Source organism: Heterocephalus glaber, unplaced genomic scaffold, assembly GCF_053883595.1.
Source record: "Heterocephalus glaber isolate CG9 unplaced genomic scaffold, H.glaber_assembly_v1.0 deba00001689, whole genome shotgun sequence".
Classification (NCBI taxonomy): Eukaryota; Metazoa; Chordata; class Mammalia; order Rodentia; family Bathyergidae; genus Heterocephalus; species Heterocephalus glaber.
In genome coordinates, this window is record NW_028258414.1 from 14,947,137 (window position 1) to 14,973,655 (window position 26,519).

A 26,519-nucleotide genomic window follows, 5' to 3' on the forward strand; every position below is an offset into this window, starting at 1 on the left:
GCTGACTCCCCACCCACCCCAGCAACATCCATGAGTCAGCAGCTGCTGCTAAGTGAGCTGGATGTGAAGAAACTGAGGGACAAGGTGCAGCACCTGCAGAATGAGCTGATTCGGGTGAGTGGGGGCTGAGAGGAAGGGGTGGGCAGTGTAGGGGGCAGCAGGGGATCCCAGGGGACCTGGGTGGCTGGTGCCCAGGGTTTCCCCCAGGCACCCATTCTTCCCACCCACCGCTCCTCTCTGTGCAGAAGAATGACCAAGAAAAGGAGCTGCTGGTACAGTATCAGGCACAGCAGCCTAAGGCCACCCTGCTGAGGCGGTACCAGGACAAGCTGCAGAAAATGAAGGCGCTGGAGGACACCGTGCGACAGCAGGAGAAGGCAGGTGCCTGGCTCGCCCATGGTGGGAGGCTGCACACGGGAAGGTGTGGCGTCTCCCAGCCCAGCCCCCCTCGTGCTCCGCCCCACAGGTGATAGAGAGGATGGAGCAGGTGCTGGGGGGGCGGCTGCTGCTGCGGGAGAGGAAGGAGCCCATGCTGCCCAGCAAGCCACTGGGGAAGCCGCAGTCAGGTGGGTCCCCCATGCCCCACTCTGATCAGGAGGGGATCCACTCCCCAGTTCTTGCACAGCTCTCTCTCGAGGCCCAGTCCTCTGGCACCCCCAGCTGCAGGAGAACCTACTCGGTCACATCTGTGGGTTGGGACACCCAGGACAGTGCTGCCCCCCACCCCAGGGCCCTGAGCTCCCTCCAGCCAGGATGCCTCTAGGGAGACACTGGTATAAGCCAGGCTGGAAAGAGGCCAACCCTCCAGGGAGAGGCCTGCAGACTGGGACACGGCAGGGACACAGGGGCCAGCAGAGAGGGGCTTGCCCAACAGAGAGCCACCCTGGGTAGCAGTTCTGACTCCGTAACCCAAATCCTTTGAATTATTTCATATCTTCAAAGATTCTCTTTGCAAAGCAAACCAGCTAATGAATGAACACTGTGCAGAAACCCTTTCAGGTTAACCACAGCCACCTAGAACTGCCAGCCAGAGGCTGTTTGGATAGGCAGGGAAGAGTGAGAAAGAAACCAAAGCAAGGGACACCTTCTGCGAGCCTGGCTCTGTGCTCAGCCCCCTTGGCTGGGGGCCCTGGGGGTCTGAAAGGCATTAGAAAATAATGAAAGCCTGGCCTGCCTTTCAGGGACCCTTAGGTCCCTGGGAACCTGGGTGAGAGCATCTAGGGAAGGCCGCAACCAGGCAAAGGGCCAGGGAGGAAGAATGCCGGGAGCAGAGAAGGAAGGCAAGAGAGAGGACAGCCTGAAATATCCAGAGGCCAAATAGTTGGACAGAGGGGAGGGTAAAATGTTGCAGTCCGATTCTAAACAGCCTAGAAGGACAGCCTGAGATGTGTGGGCCTGGTTCCACTGGCAGTAGGGAGCCATCAATGGCTTGGGAGCAGAGGAAGAGCATCAAGGAGCAAAATGCTGGGGCTGACCCAGGGCAGGGACATGGAGGCAAGAAGGCCTATCTCACAAACACCTGTGGCGGTGTTCACAGCCTTCCCTGTGCCCTCAGCCTCTGGCCTCCAGCTGGGTTCCGCAGGAGAGACATCTGTTGACCTTTACTCGGCGCTACTGGCAGAAAACTCAAGGCTGCGGGCTGAGCTGGAAAAGAACCGCCACCTATCAGCTCCGATCATCCTGCAGCAGCAGCCCCTTCCGGTAAGAGCCTCCAGCACAGCTTGGCCTGGACCCACCTGCACTGATCACCAGGTGCCCAGTATCACCCACAGCACAATCCAAGTTGAACACCCAGGCCTAGAGCTGGGCTTCCTGGGCTCACCAGTGTGCCTGAGCTCCTGGGAATGCATGCATCTGAGCTTCACCTTGATTCTTGCCTAGCATCCCGGGAAAAAGCAAACCCCTGGCTCCCAGCCACACCCACACAGGCCTCTCCGAGCTTCCAGAGCATTTTCTAGGATTGGTGCAGCCCTGGAGAGCCCTTTTCCCCATCCCAGGTGGACCCCAGGGAGTTGGGAGCAGGTGGAGACTTGGCAGAGAGCATGCGAAAGACAGATGGCCCCGGCCACTCCAAGTGCACTGAGACCCTGCCTGCACAGGTGGGTGTCCCAGGCCCCTCCTCCATGTAGGCTACTCCAGGTGCCTGCCACTGGACACATTCAATGACAAGCTGCTTGGAGTCAGAGCAGGTGGAGTGGGGTGCACAGGACAGGACTTATAGGAGGGGAGCTCCCTTTTGAAGCCTCGGATGGCAGACATCCAGGGAAAACATAGGGATGGGGCCCTGGCTTCACAGATTCTTCACTCTGCACAAAGACTACCTGCCCAACTCCCTCCTGGGCATTACAAGGGAGCTCGATGATGCCTTTTACATTAAAACACTGTGGTGCCCCAAACCTGCAGAGGAAATAGCTGTGAAGGAAACTCAGGCCCAGAACTTCAGAAAGAGGTGCTGCCTCCAGGAGCTGACTGGACTCAGACCTGGCTGGTCTCCCCTTCAGGACCTTGCAGCTTCCCGAGTTCCTGGGGTCGCTGCCCCAGCTGGGACCAAACATGAGCTTCTGCTCTGCCCACAGGATCTCCTTGCCAGTATTACAGACAAGTTTAACCTCATGGCCAAGCTGGAGCAGGCTCAGAGCCGGATCTTGTCCCTGGAAAGCCAGGTTGGTAATGTGCAGGGGTCAGTCAGGCTGGGCCAGGCCCACTGCTCTGTCTGTGGCCAAAGCCAGGGCTCAGAGTATAAGCAGGATCAGGGCTCAGTGCATGACCAATTTAGATTTGGTCTGTGACCAGAGTCCAGAACCATCATGGACTCAGTGTCTGGGCTCAGGATGTTGTCAGGTTGCAGAGAAGGTCCTCCATGTCTGTCTGGCTGTTTGGCTCCCTCTCTGTCACCCTCACCTCGTCACCCACAAGGTCCGTTGCCCAGTAGCTTTGCTCTCTGCCCAGCGAGCAGGCCCAGATCCTGATGGGCCCTGGGACCCATGGATCTTCCCACTACTCCTGTCCATGTCTGCAGTTAGAGGACTCAGCCCGACGCTGGGGCCGAGAGAAGCAGAACTTGGCCACACGGCTGCAGGAGCAAGAACATGGCTTTGCGCGGCCCCCAAACCTCATCACAGACCAGCCTGTGAGTGACCCTGCTGCTGGAATCCAGATGGTAGGCCTGGGACCCTATCTCTAAGTCACTGGGCTTAAGAAGAACTTGGGTGGGGCCAACCCACAGTCTGGGATCAGAAGTACTGAGCTCAGTTCCTGCTCTGCTACCAACTGAAGCTGTCACTTGGTCAATTTCCCCACCCATCTGGGAGAACAGGAACCCCTTCCCCCACAAGTTGTTGTGAAACTCCAGGAAGAGATGACTGGATGAGTGGGGGCCCACACAGGCACTTCTGGACTGTTCTGTCACTGCCTGTATTCGAGGACTGGCTATACTCAGAGTAGCAGGAGCCTCCACTCACCAAGCTCACTGTCCCGAGTCCCCTTACCACCCACCCTTAGGCTCCCACATAGTTGAGGTGGGTGCCATCTTGGCAGCTTCCAAGGCACAAACAGGCCTGTGTATACCACCCCTCACCCCAGCCCTGGGGACCCTGGCCCTTCAAAGCAAAGGCCCTGACTTCTGCTCTTGGCCCTCAGTATTTTGCTCATGGCTAAGGCTCCAAACTCCCAGAAAGGGCCTTACAAGGACACAGAGGCTGACGGGGACATAGAAACCATCTGCAACTCCCTCTAGGCCCATGGACTCGGAGAAATTAGGTGTCATCTGCTGTGGTCGGATCAGTTGAGAAATCTTCCAAAAGTTACGGGTGGTGGATCCCAGTGTTGTGGCTGGCCGGCCAAGATGCCTTGAAGAGGTTACCCCTGGGAATGAGAATACACTCACATGCCCACTTTGCCTCCCACAGAATGCCTCGACCCATGCCAAGGACCTCATGCGGCCCTCAAAGCAGGAAGTTTTGCTGCCCGACTCAGACTCCAAGCCCAGCCGGCCCTCAGACACCCAGGCAGAGACCTTCAGCTCCCAGCACATGTGAGCCCCACGCAGGCCTCCTCCTTCCCTGGGCACTGGGCAGTCTGAGCCTACCCCCTAAAGATGACTTTATTAAATGCTGAAGCTCAACAAGTGTTCTCTTTCTTGGAACAGGGTGGCCTGGGCCCTGCTGCCTCCTCTCAGACCCTACTCTGATCCCCAGTCCTTGGCCTCAGCCCCACAGGCTCCTGCCTGTAACGGACTAGGGGGGTGGTGAGAAGAGGGACAGAGGAGACAAGCCCCTTCCTGCCCTCCAGGGGAAATGAAGCCACCCTGTCAGGAGATGGGAGGGAGCCCAGGACTCCCCACCTGCCCCCAACATCTGTCGTGCCTGAAATCCTTTCTCTCACGTGGTTGGTTCATCTGTCTCCTGGGCAGGGCAAGGCTTGAAGCCTTCCCGGGCATCACCATGTAAAATACCCCATCCACCTGGGCTGTGTCCAAGTGCGGCCAGGGACCAGAAAGCAGCCAGGGCCTCACTGAGAGTCAACAGGTCAGGGTCCTGGCTGCAAGCATCCAGTGTGACCTCGGATAACTCCAAGTCTCTGAACCAGTTTTTTCCTCTATCCCACACAGAGCTGGGTGTCTTTCTCTTTCCAGCTCTGACATTTCTGAGCCAAAGATAACTCAAGCCCAGAGAGCAGAGCAGAAGCAGGAAGGAGAAAAAAGGATAAAAGAGAGGAGGAGTACATGGTGGGGAAAAGCAGAAAGGCTGTGGGAGAGGACCCAGAACTTGCAGGTCCTTGGGAGAAGAGCCCAAGCCAGTCGGACCACTGTCCCAGGCTGGACAAGTCCCCTGTCCACCTGCAGGAAATAGACCTGGGGGACCAAGAGCCCGCAAGAGGCTGGCCCCTGCTCTGGGCCAGAGTTGAGAAACTCAGAGGGATTTAAGGGCCTGGACAGGGACAGTCACACAGTCCCAATAATGCACCAGGACTGCTCTGGTCCCCTGCCTACTGTCCAGGGCTTGGACATGTCTCCCTGGAGCCAGGCAGAAGGCATGGCAAACCCAGAGAGGGGTCAGGAGGTGGAGCAAGCATGCAAGGCCCCTGTCCTGGGCCAGGCACCTCACACCAGCCCCTTCCAACCCCACAAGGAACTCCCACCTGGGATCAGCAAAGCAGTGCACTGTTGGGTGTGCCACCCAAGAGGGCAGGACTGGCCCAAGCCATCTTGTCCTCAAAGGGGACCTCCCCAGCTCCTTTGTAATTATTGCCTGTCCCGCATGGTGGCACTAGCCCTCCCCTCCCAGCCTTGCCCCAACTCCCAGCAGCCTGAGCTGCTGTGGGTAGGTGGTCACATCAGGGTCCCCCCTGCATGCCCCAATCTGCACGAGGGTGACAAGCACCATAAGGTCTGCGGGAAAGAAAAACACTCCCATAGTTCAGCCATTTATTGTCTTCCCATGGTAGGAGAAGGGGAAAAGTGGGCTAGAGGGGAAGGCAGGGGAGGGTTCAATGGAGTTGGGGCAGGTGAACGCTGAGCCAAACCACCGTCCCTGAAGGAGTGGGGACACAGGACTGCAGATGTGAGGCCCAGTGCCCCGCCTCCAGCCATTGCCCACTTGACTGCAGCCTTGTTGGTAGGAGGCAGTGCCACCCTCTGAGATCACACCTGGGCAGTGTCCTCTTTGAAGGGCAGGAAGGTGAAGTAGATGGGCTTCTCTGGAGTGAGGATGAGGTTGAACTTGGTACCCACATCTGTCAACTGCTGCAATTGAATCCTGAAGTTCTCCAGCACCTGAGAAAGGAGGTGGACTTAGGGAGGGGCCAGAGGGCTGTCTCTCCAGGCCAGGCTCATCTACCTGCAAACAGGGCTGTTGAGTGCACCTTGGGGAGCCCAAGGGCTGCAGCCCCAGCTCCTCATTTAAACGCACCATGAGCGTCCTGTTCCCTGGGTTTAGGCCTTGCCCTTAACCAGTCTACAACATCCCTCCCCACCCCTCCCCATTTCACGATGGCCCTGAGGACTTCAGTGAGTGATGCGTGGGTCACCCCAGGAGAGGAAGGAGACAATGTGCTCCAGCCCTGCACCTCCTGGGCTCTGGACAGAGATGGAAGAAGGCGAGGTTGGTGACTTACAAGGACCAGGGAGCCTAGGGTGCCCAGGTGTCCCCAAGACCCACTCACATAGATGAGGAAGATGGTCATTTCCAGCTCTGCGATCCGCCGACCCAGACACTGCCGTACACCCCAGCCGAAGCCCAGATACCGGAAGTGGGTAGTGTTCTTGTCCTTGTCTAGCCACCGGGTTGGGTCAAAAATGACGGGCTTGGAGAAGTAGCTGGGTTCCCGGCCCATGGCATAGTTGGCCACCTGCACCAATGTCTGAGGGAAAGGTGGCCAGAGACCTGAGCAGGCCACCCTGCATCCCCAGGCTCCTGTGCTCCCACCCCCCAAATCCGCTGCCCACATGGCTGCCCAAGTACCCAGGTCAGGACATTGGCATTCTGCTCACTGTGTGACCTTGAACCAGGTCTAGCCCCTCCCTGGACCTCACTCCCAGGAAATGAGGGCTGCTGAAAACCCAAGGCCAGGATAACAATGGGTCCTCCCACTGCTCCTGAGCCTCAGGAGGGTCCGAGGTGAGATCTACTTCCTATCTCTGAGCATCAGCAACTCGGCAGCAGCGTTACCCACCATCCCCCCACCTCTGCTCTTCTTCCTTCAAACTCAGACTGCTGCCACTAAGAGCTACTGCCCCAGGGCCCAGAAGAAAGGTAGGACAGAGTCTATAGCCACCATCTGTCACAACGGCAGCCTTCTTCACCTGCCCCCTGCCTCCTCTGTCTGACTGACAGAACGTGCAGCTCCCGGCTGCTCCTACCTTGGCTGGAATCAAGTAATCACGGAGAACCAAGTCACTCGAAACATATCTCTGCAGGGTCACAGAGATGGGGTGCAGTCTGTGGGAAGAAGGCACTCAGAAACGGATGGCCCCAAGACTGGGACACGTGCCAGGCCCTCCATCCTGTCCCGGCCCCAGCAGCAGCCCCCGGGGGATCTATTTCCTCCTCCCCTTCTCAGCTGTCTTCCGACTCCATGCTGCCTGCATCTGATCCCTGCCAGCCCCTCCTTGGACCCCTCCCTCAGCCCCAGCCAGGGTGGGGAATGGGCAGGGAGGCACAGTGGGATGGGGTGGGGTGGGCTTGCCTCAGTGTCTCCTTGATGCTGGCCTTGAGCAGCGGCACCAGCTGCAGCATCTTGATCATGTCCCCCTGGGCCTGGCGCCGAGCAGCCTGCACCTCCTCCCGCAGCATGGCCTGCACCTTGAGGTTGCAAGCTATCTCGTATAAGTGCCACTGGAGGGTCATGGATGTCTGGCAGGGAGAGAGGGGGGGACACAGAGACCAGCAGGGCCGGTCACTTGGGCACCTTGAGGTCCCTGGCCCATGCTAAATTCTCCTCTCCAAGAACCTCTCCCTTCTCTGCCTTCATCACCATCTCCAAGACATCATGGGCAGAAGCAAAGCAGAATGTGAAAAGCAAACACCCAAGAAGGTGATCTCGGCTGTCCCTGTCCCCAGCCCTCCTGATCTATCTCCAGCTACAGAGCATCAGCACCTGTCAGTGCTTCTTCCAAAGGACTCCCGGTGCCTTCAGAAGCCAACCCTGCCTCTGCATGGGTCATCTCTTATACAACTAACTGCCCCTACTCCTGAACTCTTTCAAACAGCCACCCACTCCTAGCCAGACTCCCCAAACCCCAGTAGAGCTTAGAGCGAGGCACATAGGTCCCAAAGCCAGGTGGAAGATGGGACTTCTGTCTGGATTGAAGGTAACATGCAGGATATACAGAGACAGAGTAGCCAGTGTCAACAGAAGCCAGGGCTTGTGACCGGCAGCCCTCAAACCGCTCGCTCCCAGACTCCTCCTTGGTGACAGAGAGGCCCGCCTGGGGCCCCAGCCAGGAACACCCCCCTCCCTGGGGCTGGGACGCAGATCATCAGCACATTACCTTTCCCAGGAGGCTTGGCTACCTTTCATTTCTCCCAGGAGAGGCAACAATGAAAAAGGGCCACTCAGTCCTTTCCCAGCTCTGAATTCTTGCCTGGCTCCCCAAGGCCTCTAGATGACATACAGAGGCCTGAACCCCACCCCAATACCTGCCTGTGGCTCTAATAGCCCCACCTCCACAGAGCACACATCTGGTCCCTGGTGACACAGGGCTGCACATAACTCCTGAGGCCCAGAAATCTGCCCCACACTAACTCCCCCTCCTGGAATTCCCTCCCCACTCAGGAAGCAAGTGCATACCAACCACATGCGTGCCTTTATCTCAGTACCTCCCAGGCCTGTCCCCAAGTAGGTAGTTGGAAGGGACCTGTTTAATAAGGTAGTTAACTAAGTTAACTGTGACTTTAAGTTAGCTGTGTGACTTTGGCCTAGTTATTTAACCTGTCTGTAGCCCTGTTTCCTCATCTAAAAGAAGAGAGGATGACAGCGACTACTTCACCATATCCTGGGCAAGCAGTAAAGGAGGCAGCACTGTGAAAAGCTTAGGATGCTGCCTGCCAGGTAGCACGTGCTAAATAAATGGCATCTCCTAGTGAGGGCTGCTTGGGTGCAGGGAGCAATTTTTGGAGAGCTCCTCTACTTCATGGCAATGAACTATGCCCCAAATGCACTCAGAGGCTCCAACTGCCTTAAGGACTAAACTCCTCCATCAAAGCATAATACCTTGGAAAGAAAGTATTAACCGCAAAGTGACTTTAAACCTTTAGAAAGGGTGGGGGGGTGTAGCTCAGTGCAAAGGTCCTGAGTTCAATCCCCAGTGCCACACACAGGGAAGCCTCTGGGATACAGTGTAGACAGTGGGAGGGAGGCCTCACAGTGGAAGCCTCTGGACTTCAGGGTACCATGGGGCAGTGAGGTCTAAAGGAGAGGAGAAGAAATGACAAAAGGACCCCAGAAACCAACTCCAATGTTTCTGGTCTCTGTCTGCCTGTCTTCCTAGATCTGAGAAGCCACACCCTTAAAGGCTCCACAGAGCTGGGCATGGCAATGCACCCCTGCAATCCCAGCACTCAGGAGGCTGAGACAGGAGGATCACTGTGAATTCAAGGCCATCCTAGGGTACATGGTGAGTTCAAGGCCACCCTGAACTACATTTCAAGAGCCTGTTATAAAAGACCAAAATTAAAAATTTAAAAAATGAAGACTATGAGGAACCTGGGCCTCACTGCCTAGTACAAAAGCCCTCAGGTTTGCCTGCTTTTGAGTCTTTGTTTCTTTATGGAGTCCTCACGTCATGTAAAACATATAGACAGTCTTTACTGAGGATGGTTTGACTTAAGGATTTTTCGACTGTACACTGATGCAAAAGCAGTAAGTATTGGGAGAAATATAACTCCTGAATGTTGCATTTTGACCTTTCCTGGGCTAGGTCAAAGTCACCTCTCTTGCCATCCTGACCAGCATGGTGACCAGGAGGGCACAGCACCAGCCCCCGTAGTATAAACAGTCTAGAATCGGAGTTCCAATGACATGGGCCATGGCCCCATGTAGGTACCCAGAGAAAGTGTAGCCCAGTCTATTCCTTCCCACAGGCACAGAGAAATCTGGCTGATCAGCCTCCAACCCGGCCAGTGGGTGCCCTCTGACCTCACCCTCCTAGATTAGTGTCCAGAGAGAGGAGGCAGACCCCACCTGGACACAACCCCCTTAAACATCAGGGCTTCAGACAACTCACGTGGGTACAGGGAGGCCCAGGACATGCCCACTGCCACTCACCGTGTCCACACCTCCTGCCAACATCTCGGTGATGTTGGCCTGAATGTTCTGGAAGGGCAGCTTGTTACTTCCCAGGAGGCTATAGAGGATGCCGGGGTACTTGTCCTGAAAGTCTTTCTTCTGTCTCAAGTCCCAGTAAAAGTTCTTGGTGTATGTGTCGGCTGTGGGGAGGGACAAAGGACACAGTGGCATGAGGCCCTGCAGTGGCAAGGAAGGAGGATGTGGCCATCTCGGGGAGACGGGGGCACCCAGGGATGGAATTCTGGGGCTCCTGCTCCATAGGCTGCCATTTTACCTAGCACTTAATCTGCACCAAACCCTTCATGTTGCTTAATTCTTGACCACAACTTTGTGGGGTATGTGATGTCATTCCTATTTTCCAGAGAAAGGAACAAGGGCACAGATGGTCACTTTCCAAGGTCATGTGGGTTAAGGGGCCAAGGGGACACTGACTCAGCACCTCCCAGTCACCCTTCTCCACCTGACCTTCTCTGATCTCTTCTACTCAAGGGTCCTGGTACAACCATGGCCGGTCACCCACCTTCCACCCCAAAAAAACTAATCCTCCCCAACAGCCTGGCTCAGACCACCAAGGCCAGGGCTTCCACTGTCTTCCCAACGCTCATCCCTACCCACCAGAGGTGGATTTCCTGCATGGCACATCCGTGGCCCCCAGCAAGTCTTGGGACACAGGTAGCCCGAGGCGTGGGCTTTTAGTGGTCTCGTCTTTCTCCCTGATAAGACAGCGCTCTGCCCAAGAAGCCTTCACCTTTATTGAAAATCACATCCCAGGCAGCCGCATGGTCCCTCCAGGTCTTGGTCCTGAAGAGCCGGAAGAGGCCTGGGGGCAGGTTGAGCATGGGCACGCTGGTGTGAAACATCTGGTAGATGGCGTTGATGAACCGCTGGGCCTCGGCATCCACAACCTCCTCCAGCATTCCCATCCGCTCCCCAAATATGACGTTGGTGATGGCTGCAGGGGCAGGAGCACTGAAGCTGAGCAGCCCCTTCCAACCCCAAAGCTGAGAGCCTCTGTACACCTTGCCCACCACGCCCAGCACACTCCAGCCAACCCTAGCTTCCTCTAGGGAAGAAACAGGTGCAGAGCAGGGCCTGCAGGACAGCAGAAAGCTGCTCTTTTGGCCACTACTCAGCCCCCAAAGGGCACATAGGAGACATGAGGAGGGCTGCTTGGTAAGGAGAGGGCTCGAGCTGCCACCCTGCCTGCAAGAGAGATTGCTCATTGCATCCCAGTCTGGCTGTGCCTAAGAAGCCACAAGAACTTCAAACTTTTCTCACCTGCCAGGTGAGGAACCTGAATGCTGGTTTTATAGCAAGCCCAGAGCACCCCAAATCTCCTGCAGTGACCACATGATCTCCATTAAGCCATATGCGCATGCTACTCCCCTTGCCCAAGTTGCCTGACTGCTTCATCTTGCCTGGATAACTCCTACACATCCTTCAACACCTAGCTGTGAATAACCACCTAACCTTCCTCTCTCTTCCCAGACTTCAAAGGTTTGTTTCTCAGAGGAGGGAGACTTACAGAATTAAGGGCTAAGCCAACCTCTGACTTTTGGGGGATGATGGCAAAGGGGATCCATCCTTTGAGGATCCTCACCCCCCAAGATGAGTGCCAGACATGGGGGACACTACTACCTGATAGGTGGCTGATGGTGGCAGATGTGTCCAGCAGCTCCTCCCAGAAGGCAGGCCTGTCACTTCTGCGGGGGCTGTGCTGGGTCTTGAGCTAAGAGGATGAACTCTGGGCCCTCTCACCCCAAACCCCTGCCAGCCAGTGCAAGACCCTTACACTCAAAGGCAAAGCGGAACAGGTCATCACTGATATCCCCTGAGAACTTCCCGGAGTTCTGCTGCTGGATGCGCCTGTGTAGGAGACTGACAAAGTCCTGGGATACTGGCTCCAGCAGGGGCACAAAGTTCCTAATGGACTCCAGTGCCATCACCTCCTGGTTCAGGACCACACGGTCTTTCTTCCAGGCTTCCGACTTCCTGAGAAAACACAGGCCCATGTTGCAGATCCCAGTATGGTCCATGCCGAGGTATAACAGGGCTTTCCAGGCCTGGGCCCGAGCCCGAGCACCTGGCACCACACAGTGCCTGCTCCCTGTGCCCTCTGCTGGGCCGAGGAGAGAAGGGACAAAGAGAAGAAGGATGAAGCTTCCGGCCGCTCTTGCTGCTGTGACTCTAAAACTCGTTCCTCCACCTGTGTTCCAACCCTCACACACCTTCAACACCAAGCGCCTCTCCAAGGTCATCTTTTCTCTCTCCCGAATAAAGTGGGTTTCTCTTCCTCCACACCCCTCAGGTGTCCCAGGATTCACTGCAGCAGGGAGACTTCAGAGATTCAGAACTGAATGGCACACTTCTTTTGGGGGGGGGTGCGGTACTGAGGATTGAACTCAAGGCCTTCACACTGAGCCAGCATCCTCGTTCCTCACACCTCCTTTAGATCATAGGGGACTCAAGGTGGCAAGGCCCAGACCTGTTTGTCATGGTGCCCCTGGACCTGACCCTAGCCCTGCCACACATCAGGTGCTCAATCAGATGAGACTTAATCCTTGCAAGATCTTGAGTTATTCATGCAGATCTGCAGCCTGACATTTTCCTGTCACCATCGTCACCGTCCTCTGTCCTGTGGTGGCAGGAGGGTGACAGGGACTCGACTCCCAGCCTCCCCCAGGCTCTCCCCTTTCTCACCCAGCTCTCCAGCCTGCAGACATGTAGGACTCACTTGAGCAGGACACCAACGGGCCTCTGGTAGTACTGGTGATAAGCCACCCAGGGTGGAATGAGGTATCGCTCAGGGTGCGGGCCCTCGCATTTGAAGAGCAAAGCCGCGTCCTCAGGGTCCATGATATAAACCGACTCTATGTTGCCAAGCTTCTCCCTGGGAGACAAGAAGGGGGCTGTGGGTGAGTCTGAGAGGACCCCAACAGCTGTCCTGTGGGCCACAGCATTCTGGGTGTGGACAAAGCCTTGCAGCTCTGGGTCTCCAGCTCCTCTTCCATATGTAGGGATGGATGAAGGCATTGACACAGATGGCACCTTTGCCAAGCCTTCTGTGAGTGACAGCCTCATGATTGCTGTTGTCACATACCCCTGGCCTCCAGCAGACCGTCTGGTCCCCTGCCCCACACTCTCCTTCCAGTGTCGCTGCCCTCCCCCATACCTCAGCCTCTTAGCCACCCTAAGAGCTAGGTCAGTGGCACACATGCATGTCACTCCACAGAGAGCGCCCTGCAGTGACTCACCAGCTGGGTGGGCAAGTGTCCCAGGCCAGCCTGTCCCTTCTAGGATTGTCATAGTGCAGATTGTCACCCTCTCCAGGAGTCACGCAGAGCGTTTCATCTCTGTTGAACTAAACTGGCAATAAAACATCAGACCCCTGGCATAAACTTGGGCAGGTAAGGGGCTCACAGAGCAACTGGCAGAGTCCTGACCCACAGAGGGTCGGCTGTGTGAAGCCAGGGGCAAGCTGGCATCTCACAGCCCTGGAGAAAGGCCAAAGAGAAAGCAGCCCAAGCCACCAGCCCCTGACTTCCAGCTCCAGAACTGTAAGGCAATGTGCTTCTGCTATGTAAGCAAAAGAGAAAGAGGAGGGCGCGAGGGAGAGGGGGGAGAGAAAGAAAGAAAAAAGCAGGAAAGAGGGAGAGAAGGAAGAAAGGAAAGAGAAAAGGAGGGAGGGAAGGGAAGGGAATAGAAGGGAAGGGAGGGAAGGGGAGGGAGGGAGGGAGGAAGGAAGGAAGGAAGGGAAGGGAAGGGGAAAAAAGAAGGCTACTTTCTTGAATCTCCTTTTTTCTAAGGTATAATTAATTGAAAACATATATTTAAGGCAACATATTAAAAAATGAACCTGTACAGGTCCAAGTGTGCCCTCCCTCCCTCTCCTCCTCTCTCCCTCCCCTCCTCTCTCCCTCCCTCACTCTCTCCTCCCCGCTTCAGAGAGTGCTGCCTTCGCCAGGGAGCCCCAAGGCCTGTGCCTGCCTGCCTGTATTGACCTTGGCTTATTTATGGCCTCCAGAAAATTCTGTGTTTTCTAGTCCCCAGCCTAGGCTCCTGAGGCCTTGGGCTGCTATCTATGCCATCTGGGAACCCAGCCCAAGGTAAAACTGATCTGGCCTGAGCAACAGCTACCCCAGCATGTCCAGGGAGGTCGGTTCCTTTCAGGACTGCCTTAAAGACCTGGCTCATTCACACTTCAGCTGCTGTGGTACTCAAATTTTATCCATGGATTCCATGGCAATTCTTCATCTGCACTGGACTGCACTTTGTTACCTACTCTATAAAGAATGGGAACACTGGCCAGGTGTGATGGCACATGCCTGTAATCCCAGCAATCTGGAGGACTGAGGCAGGAAGACCCCAAGTCTGAGCCCCGCCTGAGCAACTTAGTGACTTAGCAAAACCCTGTCTCCAAATAAAACATGAAAAGGGCTGGGGCAGAAGTTCAATGTGAAGCCCCTGGGTTCAATCCCCAGTATTGAAAGAAAAAACACAAAGAAGAAGAAGAATGGAAACAGCCTTTGTAGTGTGGGGAGAGCCTTGAAAGTTTTATTTTAAATCCCTCATGTTTATTCCAGAGTTAATTATCTGCAGCTGTAAACTGTAGCCTAATCCTGGCACACAGACCTGGGAGTCACACGATTCATTTTCCAGCCCTGGCTTAGCCCTGGCTAACACTGGTTAACCCTGACTAATCCTGTGGCTAACCCCAACCTTACCCTGTCTAATCCTAACCATTCCCGAAGATAAAATGGGGATCATAACCCCAGCCTCAAGGACAGGGCAAAAACTCAGAGGAAAGTGGTTCAGAAAACAGAGATAGTTAATCCAGTGAGGCATCCTACTTGGACTGGGAAATGGAGAAGGAGCAAAAGGGCAGGAACCAGGGTAACTAGGGACACTGAGGACATAGGTCCAGAGACACAGAAGAAGCCACCTCTCCTAACCCAGTCGTGGGGACTGGGGCTCTCTGCCTCCAAGCAACTGTAAAAAAAAAAAAAAAAAAGTCTGGACTGGACATCAAAGGGCTGTGGGAGAGAGGGGGCAGGACAGGACTAGGCACACATGCCACCTTCCTACCACAACTTTCCTGTTAAAATTCTTTGCGTGGCTAAAGATCCTGTCACTTACCCAGTGGCCCTCCTGGCCTCCCCTCCCCACCCCTAGCCACCATGGCCGGCACCGCCCCTCTCCGACACTGCTCTCAGGAGTGGCTTCAAGGCTACTGACTTGGACAATGCTAAGCCGGGCACAGGGCACAGCTTTGCAGCTGGCAGAAGCAAGGCAGATGCTTCCAGAAGCAAGGGGACAGCACAAAGCTATGCAAGGCAAGGTGAGGAAAGGGCTCTGACCGGTCCCAGGGAGCCTGATCCTCAAGCTCAGCCTCCAACCCCTCATGAGGTGTCCTGGGGATGATGGGGGGTTTGTTCTTCTACACACACACACACACACCCCAGTGTATAGTTTCCCTGAAGAAGGCTCAGGTCTCAGGGCTGGGAGAGGGGAGGACTCATCCTTGTCCACCAGCACTGGGAAGTAGCTAGGGGTCTGGCACCCGAAGCCACCTGCGCCTCCCTACCCCACTTGCTTCCACCCTGCACCCTCTGCCCTTCGCCCTCTGCCAGGCTCACCTGTAAATGGGGCCGTACTTCTGGAAATTCTGGACATGGCGGTAGTGGATATGGTAAGTCCCTTTCTCCCTCCAGAAATGGTACAGGTTTAGCCAACCATTGTCACCTGGGGAAGGGATCTCCTGGAAGGGGCGAGGACGGCGGGCAGAGGTGCCAGCCATGCCTCTAGGGAGCATCTTGGGATGATTTGTTAGGCCCTGAAGGCTGATGCTCAGGAAAGCCTGGCAGCCTTTGACCAGCACTGAGTGCAGGGAAAGCCTCTTGGACAGCATACTCCACCCGCTACTACAGCACGTGCCCTTCAGAACAGACTCTGCCACAGTGCAACCAGCCTGAACCTTGGGCCATGCTTATAAGGACGGGCTCAAGGCTGAGAGGGAAGTGAAGCCCTTGCCACTCCTCCTGAGCTCACCGCCCCTCCCAGACCCAGGCCTGATGTCCAGCCTAGAATCTCTGCAGCCAGAGACAGGAGACCCTTAGTCTATGTCCCCAGGGACAGCCAGAGCAGGCCCAGAGACATTTTCCTCTTAACTTGTGCTGAGACCTTTCTTGTCCCCAGGAATGACATCCAGGCTCTGTCTCTTCAAGATGGGACAGCCTGGACTTAGGGGTCAGTAGGGGCCCAAGAGAAAGTCAGAGCCACTTTGCCAACTTTATCTGACATCTTCCTTGTGACCCTGCTATTTACGTATGTGTGATTATAAACATTTTTATAGCTCCCTAATTTTTAAAGTTCTACTTTTTTTCTGCTTGCCAAAGAAAAAAATCCTATGTTCTCTGAAAAGGTGATAATTGGCAAGTATTATTACTACTACGACTCCTACTCCTACTACTACTACTATTATTATTATTATTATTATTATTATTATTATTACTGGTTTTTTGAGACAGGGTCTCACTACGTGGTTCAGACTGACCTTGATCTTGCTACGCAGCCCATGCTGGCCTTAAACTCAAGGCCATCCTCCTGTCTCAGTCTTCCAAGTGCTGGGATTACAGGCATGCACCACTACCCCCTGCAATTTTAAAAATCACAGTCCTATTTGTTTGTTATGGAATACTTAGGAAAAGGACAAACAAGAAAATTAAGATCTTATGAGCCATTAGTGTTGAGTGAAAGAAGTCAGACACATGCCATTGGATTCCAGGTTGACTTCAAGGATCAGCAAAATTTACTTAAGGTGTTCAAAGTGGTTGTCTCAGAGTAATGATTGAAAGAGGAACAAGAGAACTTTCTGGAATTCTTGGAATGCTTATTCTTCAGAGTATATCAAAACTCACTGAACTACATACTTGTGATGTTTTTTATTATGTTACCCAATAAAAAGAAAAATGAAAAAATTTGCATCTGTTCCTATCAGATTACTTTGTAGAAAAAAACCAAAGGACTTTCCCAAGAGGACACTGACTCATTAAAAAAGAGATGAACCCAAAATAAGCTTTGGTGAAGCCTTTCCTCCTGGGCACTGTGAGGATGTGCCAGCTCGAGCCCACAGGGATTATCTCCCCAGGCAGAGTGAAGCCCACCCAGTGTGGCACAGAGGATTCAGAGGTGGGCGCTGGGAGCCAGCAGCTCTTGGAGGCACTGTGGGTCACTGCTATCTGGCAGGGAAGGGGCAGCAGTTTGTTCAGTGGTTCCCAGCTGGGGTGAGGGCCCTGCCAACCTAAACTGCCCTCCTGCAGATGATTCAGGTGACAGCCACCTTGTTCTCTCAATTGATTCTGCCAATTAACTTGGATCTGCCTTTTATCAAAACAGCTTAGCATCCTGAGCTGAAGTGTCAGGATATAAATTCCCACCGATTTTATAGAGATTCTCCACCCACTAACTGCACATCTCCTCTTAGAGCAGAAGCTAAAACGGACTTTCCCAGCATCCTTTGGAACTGGAATGCACCCAGGTGCCTTGGGCTCCACCAATCAGATGAGCCCTCATGAAACTTTGGTTGTTGAGCTCTGACAAGCCAGGCACCCTGTGCACACACTCTGACACAAGGCCGACAAAAGCCTCCAGCCTGGGCCAGCTTCCGGGCCTAAGCCCTGTGGGGGTCATGGGTGGCCACCAGGGCAGCTCTGGGATGTAACTCAAGTGATGTTCCTGACACCATGGCATAGAAGCCTGATTATCTACCCTCCTGTATGTAACTAACCTCCCTTGACAAACTCCTTTCCTGCTACATCTTAGTCACAGTGACTTATGTTGTGACAACTAAGAATTCTGGATGGCACAGTAGTAAACAACTTATATTGCTAAAATTTGGTCATACTGTTATATTTCAAACATCATGTTAGCACCTCAATTCAAAAAACTGAGTTGGATCATTTAAACCATCTTACTTGTAATTTGGAGACAGTTACCACAATACCTGTAGTTCCATCACCTTGAGATAACTGTTAAAAAACATTTTTCTGTGTACCTTTCCCATCCTTTTCTAATGAATGCTTCTTTGTTTTTTTTTCCGGGTGACTGAACTTTTATTTATCAAACTTCTATTTCAATGTCTAGTTTTATCAAGATAATACACATAGATGGATTTAAAATTCAAGTCATGCTGGGCATGATATCTCACACCTATAATCCCAACTACTCAGGAGGCTGAGGCAGGAGGATCACAAGTTCCAAGCTAGCCTGGGTAATTTATTGAGAATCTATTTTAAAATTTAAAAAAAATTTAAAGGGCTGGGGTGTAGCTTCATGGCAGAGGGCTTGCTTAGCATGTTAATGCCCAGCACTGGAAAAAAATTCAAGTAACACTTATATCAGTCTGGGTTCAACCAAAGAAGCAGAAGAGTAGAAAATATGAATTGAGAGATCAATTTACCTTTAATACCAGCTTCTCAGGAGACTGAGGTAAGAGGTTCAAAAGTCCAAGGCCAAACTGGACAATTTAGTCAGACCCTGTCTCAAAGCAAACAATAAAAAAGGCTGCGGATGCAGCTCAGTGCAAGGTCCTGTGTTCAAGGCCCAGTACCAGGAATGACTTGTACAACCTCGGGCTGACTAAGCAAGTTCCCAGAAGGCATCAGGAAGTATGTTCTGTCCTCCCTCACTTCGTCAGCTGATTAAAGACTTTAATCATATCCACCTAGGCTGAGCCTGGTGGTGGACACCTGTGATCCCAGCACTCAGGAGGCTGAGGCAAGAGGATCCCTGCAAATTCAAGGCCAGCCTGGGGTACATAGCAAGACCCTGTCTCAAAAAATCATATCTGCCTAGATTAGGGTTTGTCTAAGTGGGGACCTAGCCTAGCTACATTGACACATAAGCCATCATCAGTACCACTGACTGTACATAAATCAGTACATGAAGCTGACTGGCCGAACTACTAGGACAGGATGGTGAGTTAGGTGTCTGACACAGCCTTCGGGCTTCCTGCCGCCAGTTTCCATGGGAAGGGACTGAGAGCAGCCACCAAGGCAGGGTCCTGCCTGGCTCCGAATTGGACCCACCACAGTCAGCCTCTTCCCAGCTGAGGCCCAGAGCTCACTGACTTCTCTGGTGACAGTCACCTCTGTCACACAGCTACTCAGCATGTTCCTGTCCATTACAGGACATTGTCCTCTGGGCCACACAAGCCTTGCACCTCATGACTCCTGGGAGTTTGGCCGTGGGGGGCAGGGACCTGGACAGCACCTGGATCAGAAAGATAAGTTGAGTTAGGGTGGCTTTTATTTCCTTTGGGGGGCAAAATAGGGATACCTATGCAGACAGAAAGCAGCAGAGGAAAAAGGAAAGGCCAGAGAGGAGGCTGGGCAGGAGAGAGTAGGTGAGGCCAGCCTGGCACTGCAGGAGGTGGGTGGAGGAGCAAGGCTGTGCAGGTACAGGGGACTGGCTTCAGAGAAAGCTCTCTCTGGCTGACACACTGCCTGTCTCGGGATGAGAGCGAGGCAAGAAAAAGTGGACAAGGGGCAGTTCCCCAGGGAACAGTGTGTCTACTTGGAGTCCTGTCTCAGCCTCACTGGGCTGTACTGGAGGAAGGACAGGGCCCCAGTGAGCAGGACACAGCTTGCCTAGCTATCTGAACCCGATCCCAGGTCCCCTGTGATCCCATTCTACCTGGGCTTCCTCCAAAGCTCCTCCAATGCCATGTCCATGTGGAGCAAATGGGCCCAGCACCCAGCAGAAGTAGAGAGGCCTGGATTGGGGAATGTGGAGAAGACCGTGTGTGTGTGGTAACAGTCTTAATTGGAACTTGACAGTACTAAGAGGTTCCTGGAGAGTTGCTTGCTGGCTCTTCCCTGGCCTCCGCTTCTTGGATGACATGAGGTGGGCAGCTTTCCTCCACTACCCCATGTCTGCCTCAGGGCCAGCTGACCATGGATGGAAACCCCTGAAACCATGAGCCAAATAACCCTGTCCTCCATTAAGTTGTGGATGTTGGGTATTTTGTCCCAGCAACAGAAAACTGAGGCTCAGCAGGCTGCCTACAAGGTGTGATTCAAAAATATGCTGAATGTTTACATTTTTAAAAATGTGTTATAGTGAAAGACCCATTTGCCATGAATGCCCCTCAAAACCCTCCTCCCCAGCTAAGGATTTAACTCAGTGGTTCTGCCACCTGCCTCGAAAGCACAAGGTCCGGAGTTTGATCCCCAGTAGCAAAAAAAAAAAAAAAAAAAAAACAACCCTCCTCCCTGCTTTGAATACACTTATCTCATTATTCTTGGTGATGTGTTTTTACTGCAATGGTTTTTTTAAATTAAGTGGTCATTATATTTTTCAGTCATCCTTCATACATGGCCAAAGTCACAGTGCCAACTGCCATCTGGAACAAAGGAAGAAATGTGACCTTGGAATCCAATTCCTTGTCCTCCCTCCTTGTCCACCTGGGTCATGAGTCAGTGAGGCTGCCTTGGAAGGTGGCCCGGGTCCACTGGGCTAAGGTCAGGATGTGGCTGGCTCACTCCAGGACCTCAGAGGAGGATCTGGCCACCACCAAATGCCCCATGTCACCTCCTCCCTGTCTTTGACCCCTTCCAGACCCCCAGATCCATCCTCCCAGCCCACCCTCTTCACATGCTTTCCCAGGCAGTCCTGACCAGATAGCTGTGGAATCATCTCACAACACAAAAGCCCCGTGGTAAAAGTATGTGCAACACAAAACACACGTTCCCCACAGAACATTGCCTGGCAGCTGTCTACACGATAACTCAGATTTTAGACTAGGGAATATTACGGCAACCCTCATCCACTGGTGAATAAAGATACATTTAAAATACCTGTAAAAGGCAGTAAATCTAGGCATGGTTGCTCATACCTGTAATCCCAACACCTGGGAGGCTGCAGCAGGAGGGTCACGAATTTGAGCCCAGCCTGGGCAACTTAGCGAGACCCTGTCTCCACACACAAAAAATTCTAAATGGGCTGGGGATGTAGCTTAGTGTCAAGGCCCTGGGTTCAATCCCCAGGACTTCAGAGAGAAAGAATTAATTGGTGGTTGCTTAGGGCGTTACAATATGTAAATTGTACAAGGACTCAGGGTGATGAAGATGAAAATGTTCTTGCCAAGCGTGGTGGCGCTTGCCTGTAATCTCAGCCCTCGGGAGGCTAAGGCCAGAGGATTCAAGGCCAGCCTGAACTATACAGTGAGACCCTGTCTCAAAACAAATCAAAAAAGATGAAAATGTTCTAAAGCTGATGGTGGAGATGACTGTGAATACATGAAAACCATTAAACTGTACACTTTAGATGTGTGCATTGTATGATCTTCCAGTTCTCTCTCAACAGGTCGTACACACACACACACACACACATACACGCAGACACACACACACGCAGACACACAAAGCCATGTCCTCCTGACCCCTCTCTTGTTCTTATGGTTTATAGATCCCAGATGACAGCAGACACCATCCCTACACAGCCACTTGACCCAAGATTACAACAGCATCAAGCCACTTTCAGCAAACCCAGAGCATGATATTTTAGCAGAAAAATAATGATCCCTTCTCAAGAGTGGCTGTCATTGTTCTAATGGGCATACCCACTCCTCCCTTGGGCACAGGCTTTCTGCCAAAGGCAGTCTGCAGAGAGCCTGCTCTGTGCCGAAGGGCCTCCAGCCTCGGTGACATCAGCCAGAGACTGTGGCAGCTCACCAGCAGCACCAAGGTGACACCTTCCACAAAGAAAGCAGCATGTTTTCCTCAGATCTCAGCACAGACTCTGTGGTCCCCTGCCTGGCAGCTGCCCCAATTACAATCCAAGCTTCCACATATTCCCCTTGCCCATGCACTGTGGAACCAGGAGGGGCCCAGGCTGGAAGCTGTCATCTTATCCTGTCCACTGGTCACAGTCACATGTGGCAGGGGGGCATGTGCCCCCCTGGGTGGCCCTGCAATCCTTGGCAACCTCACACCACTGACTATGCAGATTTGATGCCCCTGTGGGCTTTTGTCCATGTGGTTTCCCAGAATGCTCAACAAGTACCAGGTTTCTAAGATCAAAACCAATCTCAACCCAGTCCCTTACCCGGGCTCCAGTCTCAAGACCAGATCAACCTGCTGAGGCCTCGATGGGCCCTGCATCCTCTGGGCACCAGCAGGTCCTTCCTGTCATGCCTTCCATGTCACCACCTCCAGCTCAAACAGTGCTATCTCAGTCACCCCAATGTGTAGGAGGAAAAGGGTAAAAAGGCTCACGAGGCTGGCAAATATGCAGTTGAATCCATATCCACCACCATCAAGGGGCCTTTGCCAACCCCTCTGTCCAGTTTCCTCATTTGCTCATGGGAAAATGAACACCCACCCAACAGGACTATTGAGAAGAAAGTGGCTTTATCGATGGTGATCTGATTAGGGTGGAGAAAGAGAAAATGCAAATCACAGGCTTAAAGACATTAGAAGCTGCAAGGGTTGTTTGCATGCCAGCACTGGGGAGGCTGAGGCAGGAGGATTGCCCCAAGTTTTGAGTCCCTGTCTCAAAGAAGAAGGAAGAGGGGCCAGGGATTTAGCTCAGTGGTTTCACCGCCTGCTGTGCAAGAGCAAAGACCTGAGTTCAATCCTGGGCAGTGCAGGACTGGTGTGCGGGTCCCATGGAACCCCAGGCTCAGTCTCCTTGCTTCCTTATATAACCACTTAATTTGCACCTGTAGGCCACTTCATGGTCCAAAATGCTGCTGCTGAGCTCTAACCATGTCAGTGACCAGGAGGAGGAGTAAGAGGTAAAGAGCCCCTCCCTGCACAGTTGCTCCATGTAATCAGCCCTGCTCCAAGTCCCACACACATCCAGCTACATCACAGTGGCCAGAACTTAACTGCGTGACAGCACCTAGCTCCAGGGAGGCTGGAAGAGGTTGTTCTGATTTTGGTGGCAATGTTCCCAGCCAGCCACCTGAGCCACAGTAAGTTAGAGCAAGTCAGGAAAGAACAGGAGGGAAGCCTGCTTGAGACAGTCACTCTGAGGCCTGCTCTTCATCCCGCTTCCCCAGGAAGGGAGCTGGTGATCTTACCTTGCCACATGTCTCCTCTGTCACTCAATCACTCCAGGACTTCCAGGGACAGAGATGTGCCTGGAACCTCAGAGACCTGCAGCCCGGGGCACAGTGGCTGGCATAGAATAGATGATCAGTGTTTTCATTCCTTTTTATTTTTATTTCTTGTCCTTATAGACTTCTGGCTTGGTTAAGGCTTCCCAAACAAAGAATTGATTGTACAGGTTTTGAAGGATGGCCAAACTCAAAACACAACCAGATGAGAGCTAATAGGCTCAAGGCTTACAGGCGAGTTAATGTAACATAAAGGTTAGATGTGATTTAGGTTAATATGTGTGTTTCTGTGTGTTAACTTCCAGGTATATATTATACTTCAAAAGTTCTGCTTAAGTTGGCTTATACATAAGTTGACACTCATAGTGCAATACTTTTGTTCACATGGCTTAACAGTGAGTTAATAAGATAAAAATAAAGATGTCTTTAAAATTGGTGACATCGGGCCTGGGGACTTAACTCAGTGGTTCCACCACCTGCCTCAGAAACGCAGGTCCCAAGTTTGATCCCCGGTACCAAAAAAAAAAAAATGGTGACATGTTTCCATACAGGCTGTTAGCAAATCCAGATAATATTTATTTTAAAAATTGGTTTTAGAAATACAATGTCCACAGGCCATGATGGTGCATGCCTGTAATCCCGGCACTCGGGTGGGTGGGGCAGGAGGATTGCTATAAGTTCAAGGCCAGCCTCACTACATAGCAAGACCCTGTCTCAAAAAACAAACAACAACAACAACAAAAACAAGAAAGAGAAATACAGTGTCTAATGCTGTCTGCATACAATAACTTAAAAGTTTTTCCTTGGTCAAAGAAAATAAAAATATATAGCTTACAAATGTTAACTGTGCTATGCTTTTATTCTCATGATTCATCTAAATGGTTAAGATGAATAAATAGGTAAATGTAAATAAGATTAATGTTTATAAATGTTTATCACATCTAAATCATCAGTTGCTAAATGTAAATTCAAGTATTCTTGGCTTCTTAAACATATTTTGGTCTATTAAATGTGTTTCATAAATTATTAATATATATTAAGGTTTAAAGTTGCTTTGTTATTAAGTTAAATTTCTAATATTAAAATAATATATTTTTTAAAATATTATCCTAGGTGGGGGCCCTTGGGCCTGAGGAATTACTGGGCAAAATTGCCCTCTGTGACTGAAAAAGCAGCTGCCTGAACTAATTTGCTCAGTTTTCTCCACTAATGGATACAGTTTCTCCAGTTTTTCACCCAGAGTCTTATTGAGCCCCACTCCAACAAATGTGATTTTTTAAAATTATATTTGTATCGCTTCTTGGCCTTTTGGCTAAGATCAAGTGTAGTAAAAATTATATTTGTATATAGAACTAAGTTGGCTATAATTAAAAGACTGAGCTTTCTATGTCAAAAGCAATAAGTTTTTCTTGAGATCTTAAAATTCTCTTGGTTAAATTAGATTTTAAAACAACAGTTTTATATTTTACTAAAATAATTTCTTATGTTTTCCATTGTTAGGCTGTGACTTAAAAAACTGAGTTTTAAAAGTTAGATTATTTCAATGTTGACTTAGAAAATGTTTTCAATAATCAGGTTATAATTACTTAAACTACTATTATCTTAGTTTGTAACACATTCTATATATATCTGAGACTAAAGATGTAAATCAATCTGAAGACAAAATATGCTGAAAAATTGCCTTTAACTTTAATACATGCAAAGTAACTAATAAGCACTCTTTTATACAATATACATTATATCTAGGCCTTAGACATATCAAATGATCAAAATTTTTGTCTTCTTTTAAAATTTGGTCCTGCCATTTAAAATGTGACCTACATCAAACATTTTGCCATTGTATAAATAAGATACACTTATATATTAGATAATAAGTCTATTTGTGGTCAGTAACACTGTTTCCTAAACTTATAAGAGCACTAAAGATACCCTTTAGTGTTTGTCAGTAGAGTTACACTATATAAATGTTTTTAAAAATTTAAATTTTGTCTTAAAAAACTTAGTATATATAAAGACTTCTATATAGCTGTGATGCTAATTACTATTGCTAACCTCATGGTATACTAAATATATTTGTGTTTCTCAAGTGTTCAGGCCTTCTAAGATGCAGGATTTGATCATACTAATGATCTCCACTAAAGTTATTCATGATGATGGATGTTTGCAGGTTTATGTTTAAGTGATTGTTATGTAATTGTGTTATGATAGTTGATTTTGCCTAAATGATATACAGTCCACACAATGTCACTCTAATGATTTGAAAATGGACATTATTAGTAAACTATCAAATACATCCATAAACAAGTACTTTCTAAGGGGCTGGGGATTTAGCTCAGTGGTACCGCCTGCCTCGAAAGCACAAGGTCCTAAGTTTTGATCCCCGGTACTGGGAAAAAAAAAAGAATTAAAAAAAAGAACAAGTACATTCTACTTAAATGGCACTTTATTAAAAGGTAACAAGTTTAGGTAAAAATTTCTTTACATCATTTAACATTTTTAAAATAACCAAATGAAAAGTTATTTTATACTGAACTGGAAATTTAAATGTATTTCAAAAATAATAAAGTCATCACAAATGTTGAGCTAAGATGCTGAATTGCTCTTAATTTTAAATTTTCTTAGTAAAACTTTATAACTCTTATCTGTAAATATTCTACAGGAATTTGACTTCTAAGACAATCATGACTGATTAAAAAATAGCAGTTCCCTGGCCATACTTTACATATTTATTTATTCATATAAATATATTATTAAATATATTTATATATTAATGCATTATTTATTTAATATTAATATCATCGATATATTTATTAATATATTAATGTTGATTATCAATGATTATATTGGTTTATTAGTAATTATTAATAATGTTATTTATTTAATATTAATATATTATATATATTTAGGTACTGGGGATCAAACTCAGGATCTCGCACTTGCCAGGCAGGTGTTGTGCCACTGAGCTACATCCCCGGCCCAGGCCATACTTTATATTTCAAGGTACTTGGTATTCAGATGAGATAGTTAAACCTACTGCTCCCACTTCAGTACTGATATAACTGACTTCCTGAGTGTTCAACAACTAAGGCTTAGAGACCAAAGCTGAAAAGATAATTGGGCTAAGAAAATGGCCAATATTTTGGCCCTGGCCTTCCATGGTCAACAAGGACCCAGGACATGAGGGAACTTGTATTAGTTACTTTTTTCTCATTACTGAGACAAAATACTGGGCACCCAGAGTTAGATGGGAAAGGTTTATTTGGCTTACAGCTTGTAGAGGTTTCAGTCCATAATCAGCTGGCTCGAAGGCAGAGTGGTACATGACAGAGGGACATTGCAGAGGAGAAACAGTTCATGGTGTTTTGTTTTGTTTTGTTGGTACTGGGGATTGAATTTGGGTACTTGCACTTGTGCAGCAGGCTGCGAAACCACTGAGCTAATTCCCTGGCCCTAGTTCATGGTGTTTACATTGTAGCAAAAGCAACAGTGGAGCTTCACAGACTCTTTCTGCCCCTTTTATCTTACCCAGACTATCAGGATTAGCATGGTGCCCGACCAATCAGTGTACTGGTTTAGTAATCACACGCCCTTAACCCCAGCATCATACACTCTA

At 50.6% G+C, this 26,519-nt stretch overlaps 2 protein-coding genes and 1 pseudogene across 13 annotated transcripts in view; 2 read left to right on the forward strand and 1 right to left on the reverse strand.

Moving 5' to 3' along the window:
* Positions 1-4,116, forward strand: part of Ccdc33 (coiled-coil domain containing 33) — an 88,058-nt gene extending 83,942 nt beyond the window's left edge. For 5 of the 11 annotated variants that reach the window (XM_087199092.1, XM_087199100.1, XM_087199099.1 and 2 more), the window contains 8 exons: positions 23-114; positions 246-377; positions 467-566; positions 1,538-1,701; positions 1,998-2,099; positions 2,577-2,663; positions 3,020-3,160; positions 3,909-4,116. In XM_087199092.1, coding sequence (XP_087055218.1) covers positions 23-114; positions 246-377; positions 467-566; positions 1,538-1,701; positions 1,998-2,099; positions 2,577-2,663; positions 3,020-3,160; positions 3,909-4,037 — 947 coding nt within the window. In that variant the 3' untranslated portion in view covers positions 4,038-4,116. The remainder of the gene's footprint in view (positions 1-22; positions 115-245; positions 378-466; positions 567-1,537; positions 1,702-1,997; positions 2,100-2,576; positions 2,664-3,019; positions 3,161-3,908) is intronic. The other 6 variants (XM_087199093.1, XM_087199094.1, XM_087199096.1 and 3 more) reach the window with 6 other exon arrangements.
* A 1,295-nt stretch (positions 4,117-5,411) lies between these two features.
* On the reverse strand, positions 5,412-15,763 carry Cyp11a1 (cytochrome P450 family 11 subfamily A member 1). 2 transcript variants are annotated; one of them, XM_004855473.3, is made up of 9 exons: positions 15,423-15,763; positions 12,521-12,676; positions 11,579-11,778; positions 10,535-10,738; positions 9,766-9,926; positions 7,186-7,352; positions 6,860-6,938; positions 6,163-6,360; positions 5,412-5,773 (listed from the first exon to the last, which is right to left on the reverse strand). In XM_004855473.3, exons 1-9 carry the CDS (start codon positions 15,692-15,694, stop codon positions 5,642-5,644), a joined length of 1,569 nt encoding a protein of 522 aa, XP_004855530.1. In that variant the 5' UTR covers positions 15,695-15,763; the 3' UTR covers positions 5,412-5,641. The 2 variants fall into 2 exon arrangements, with proteins under 2 accessions (XP_004855530.1, XP_021092573.1); XM_021236914.2 differs by lacking the exon at positions 15,423-15,763 and adding an exon at positions 13,041-13,217.
* An 8,435-nt stretch (positions 15,764-24,198) lies between these two features.
* LOC147821871 (U2 spliceosomal RNA) lies at positions 24,199-24,352 on the forward strand (annotated as a pseudogene).
* Positions 24,353-26,519: the final 2,167 nt, after the last annotated feature.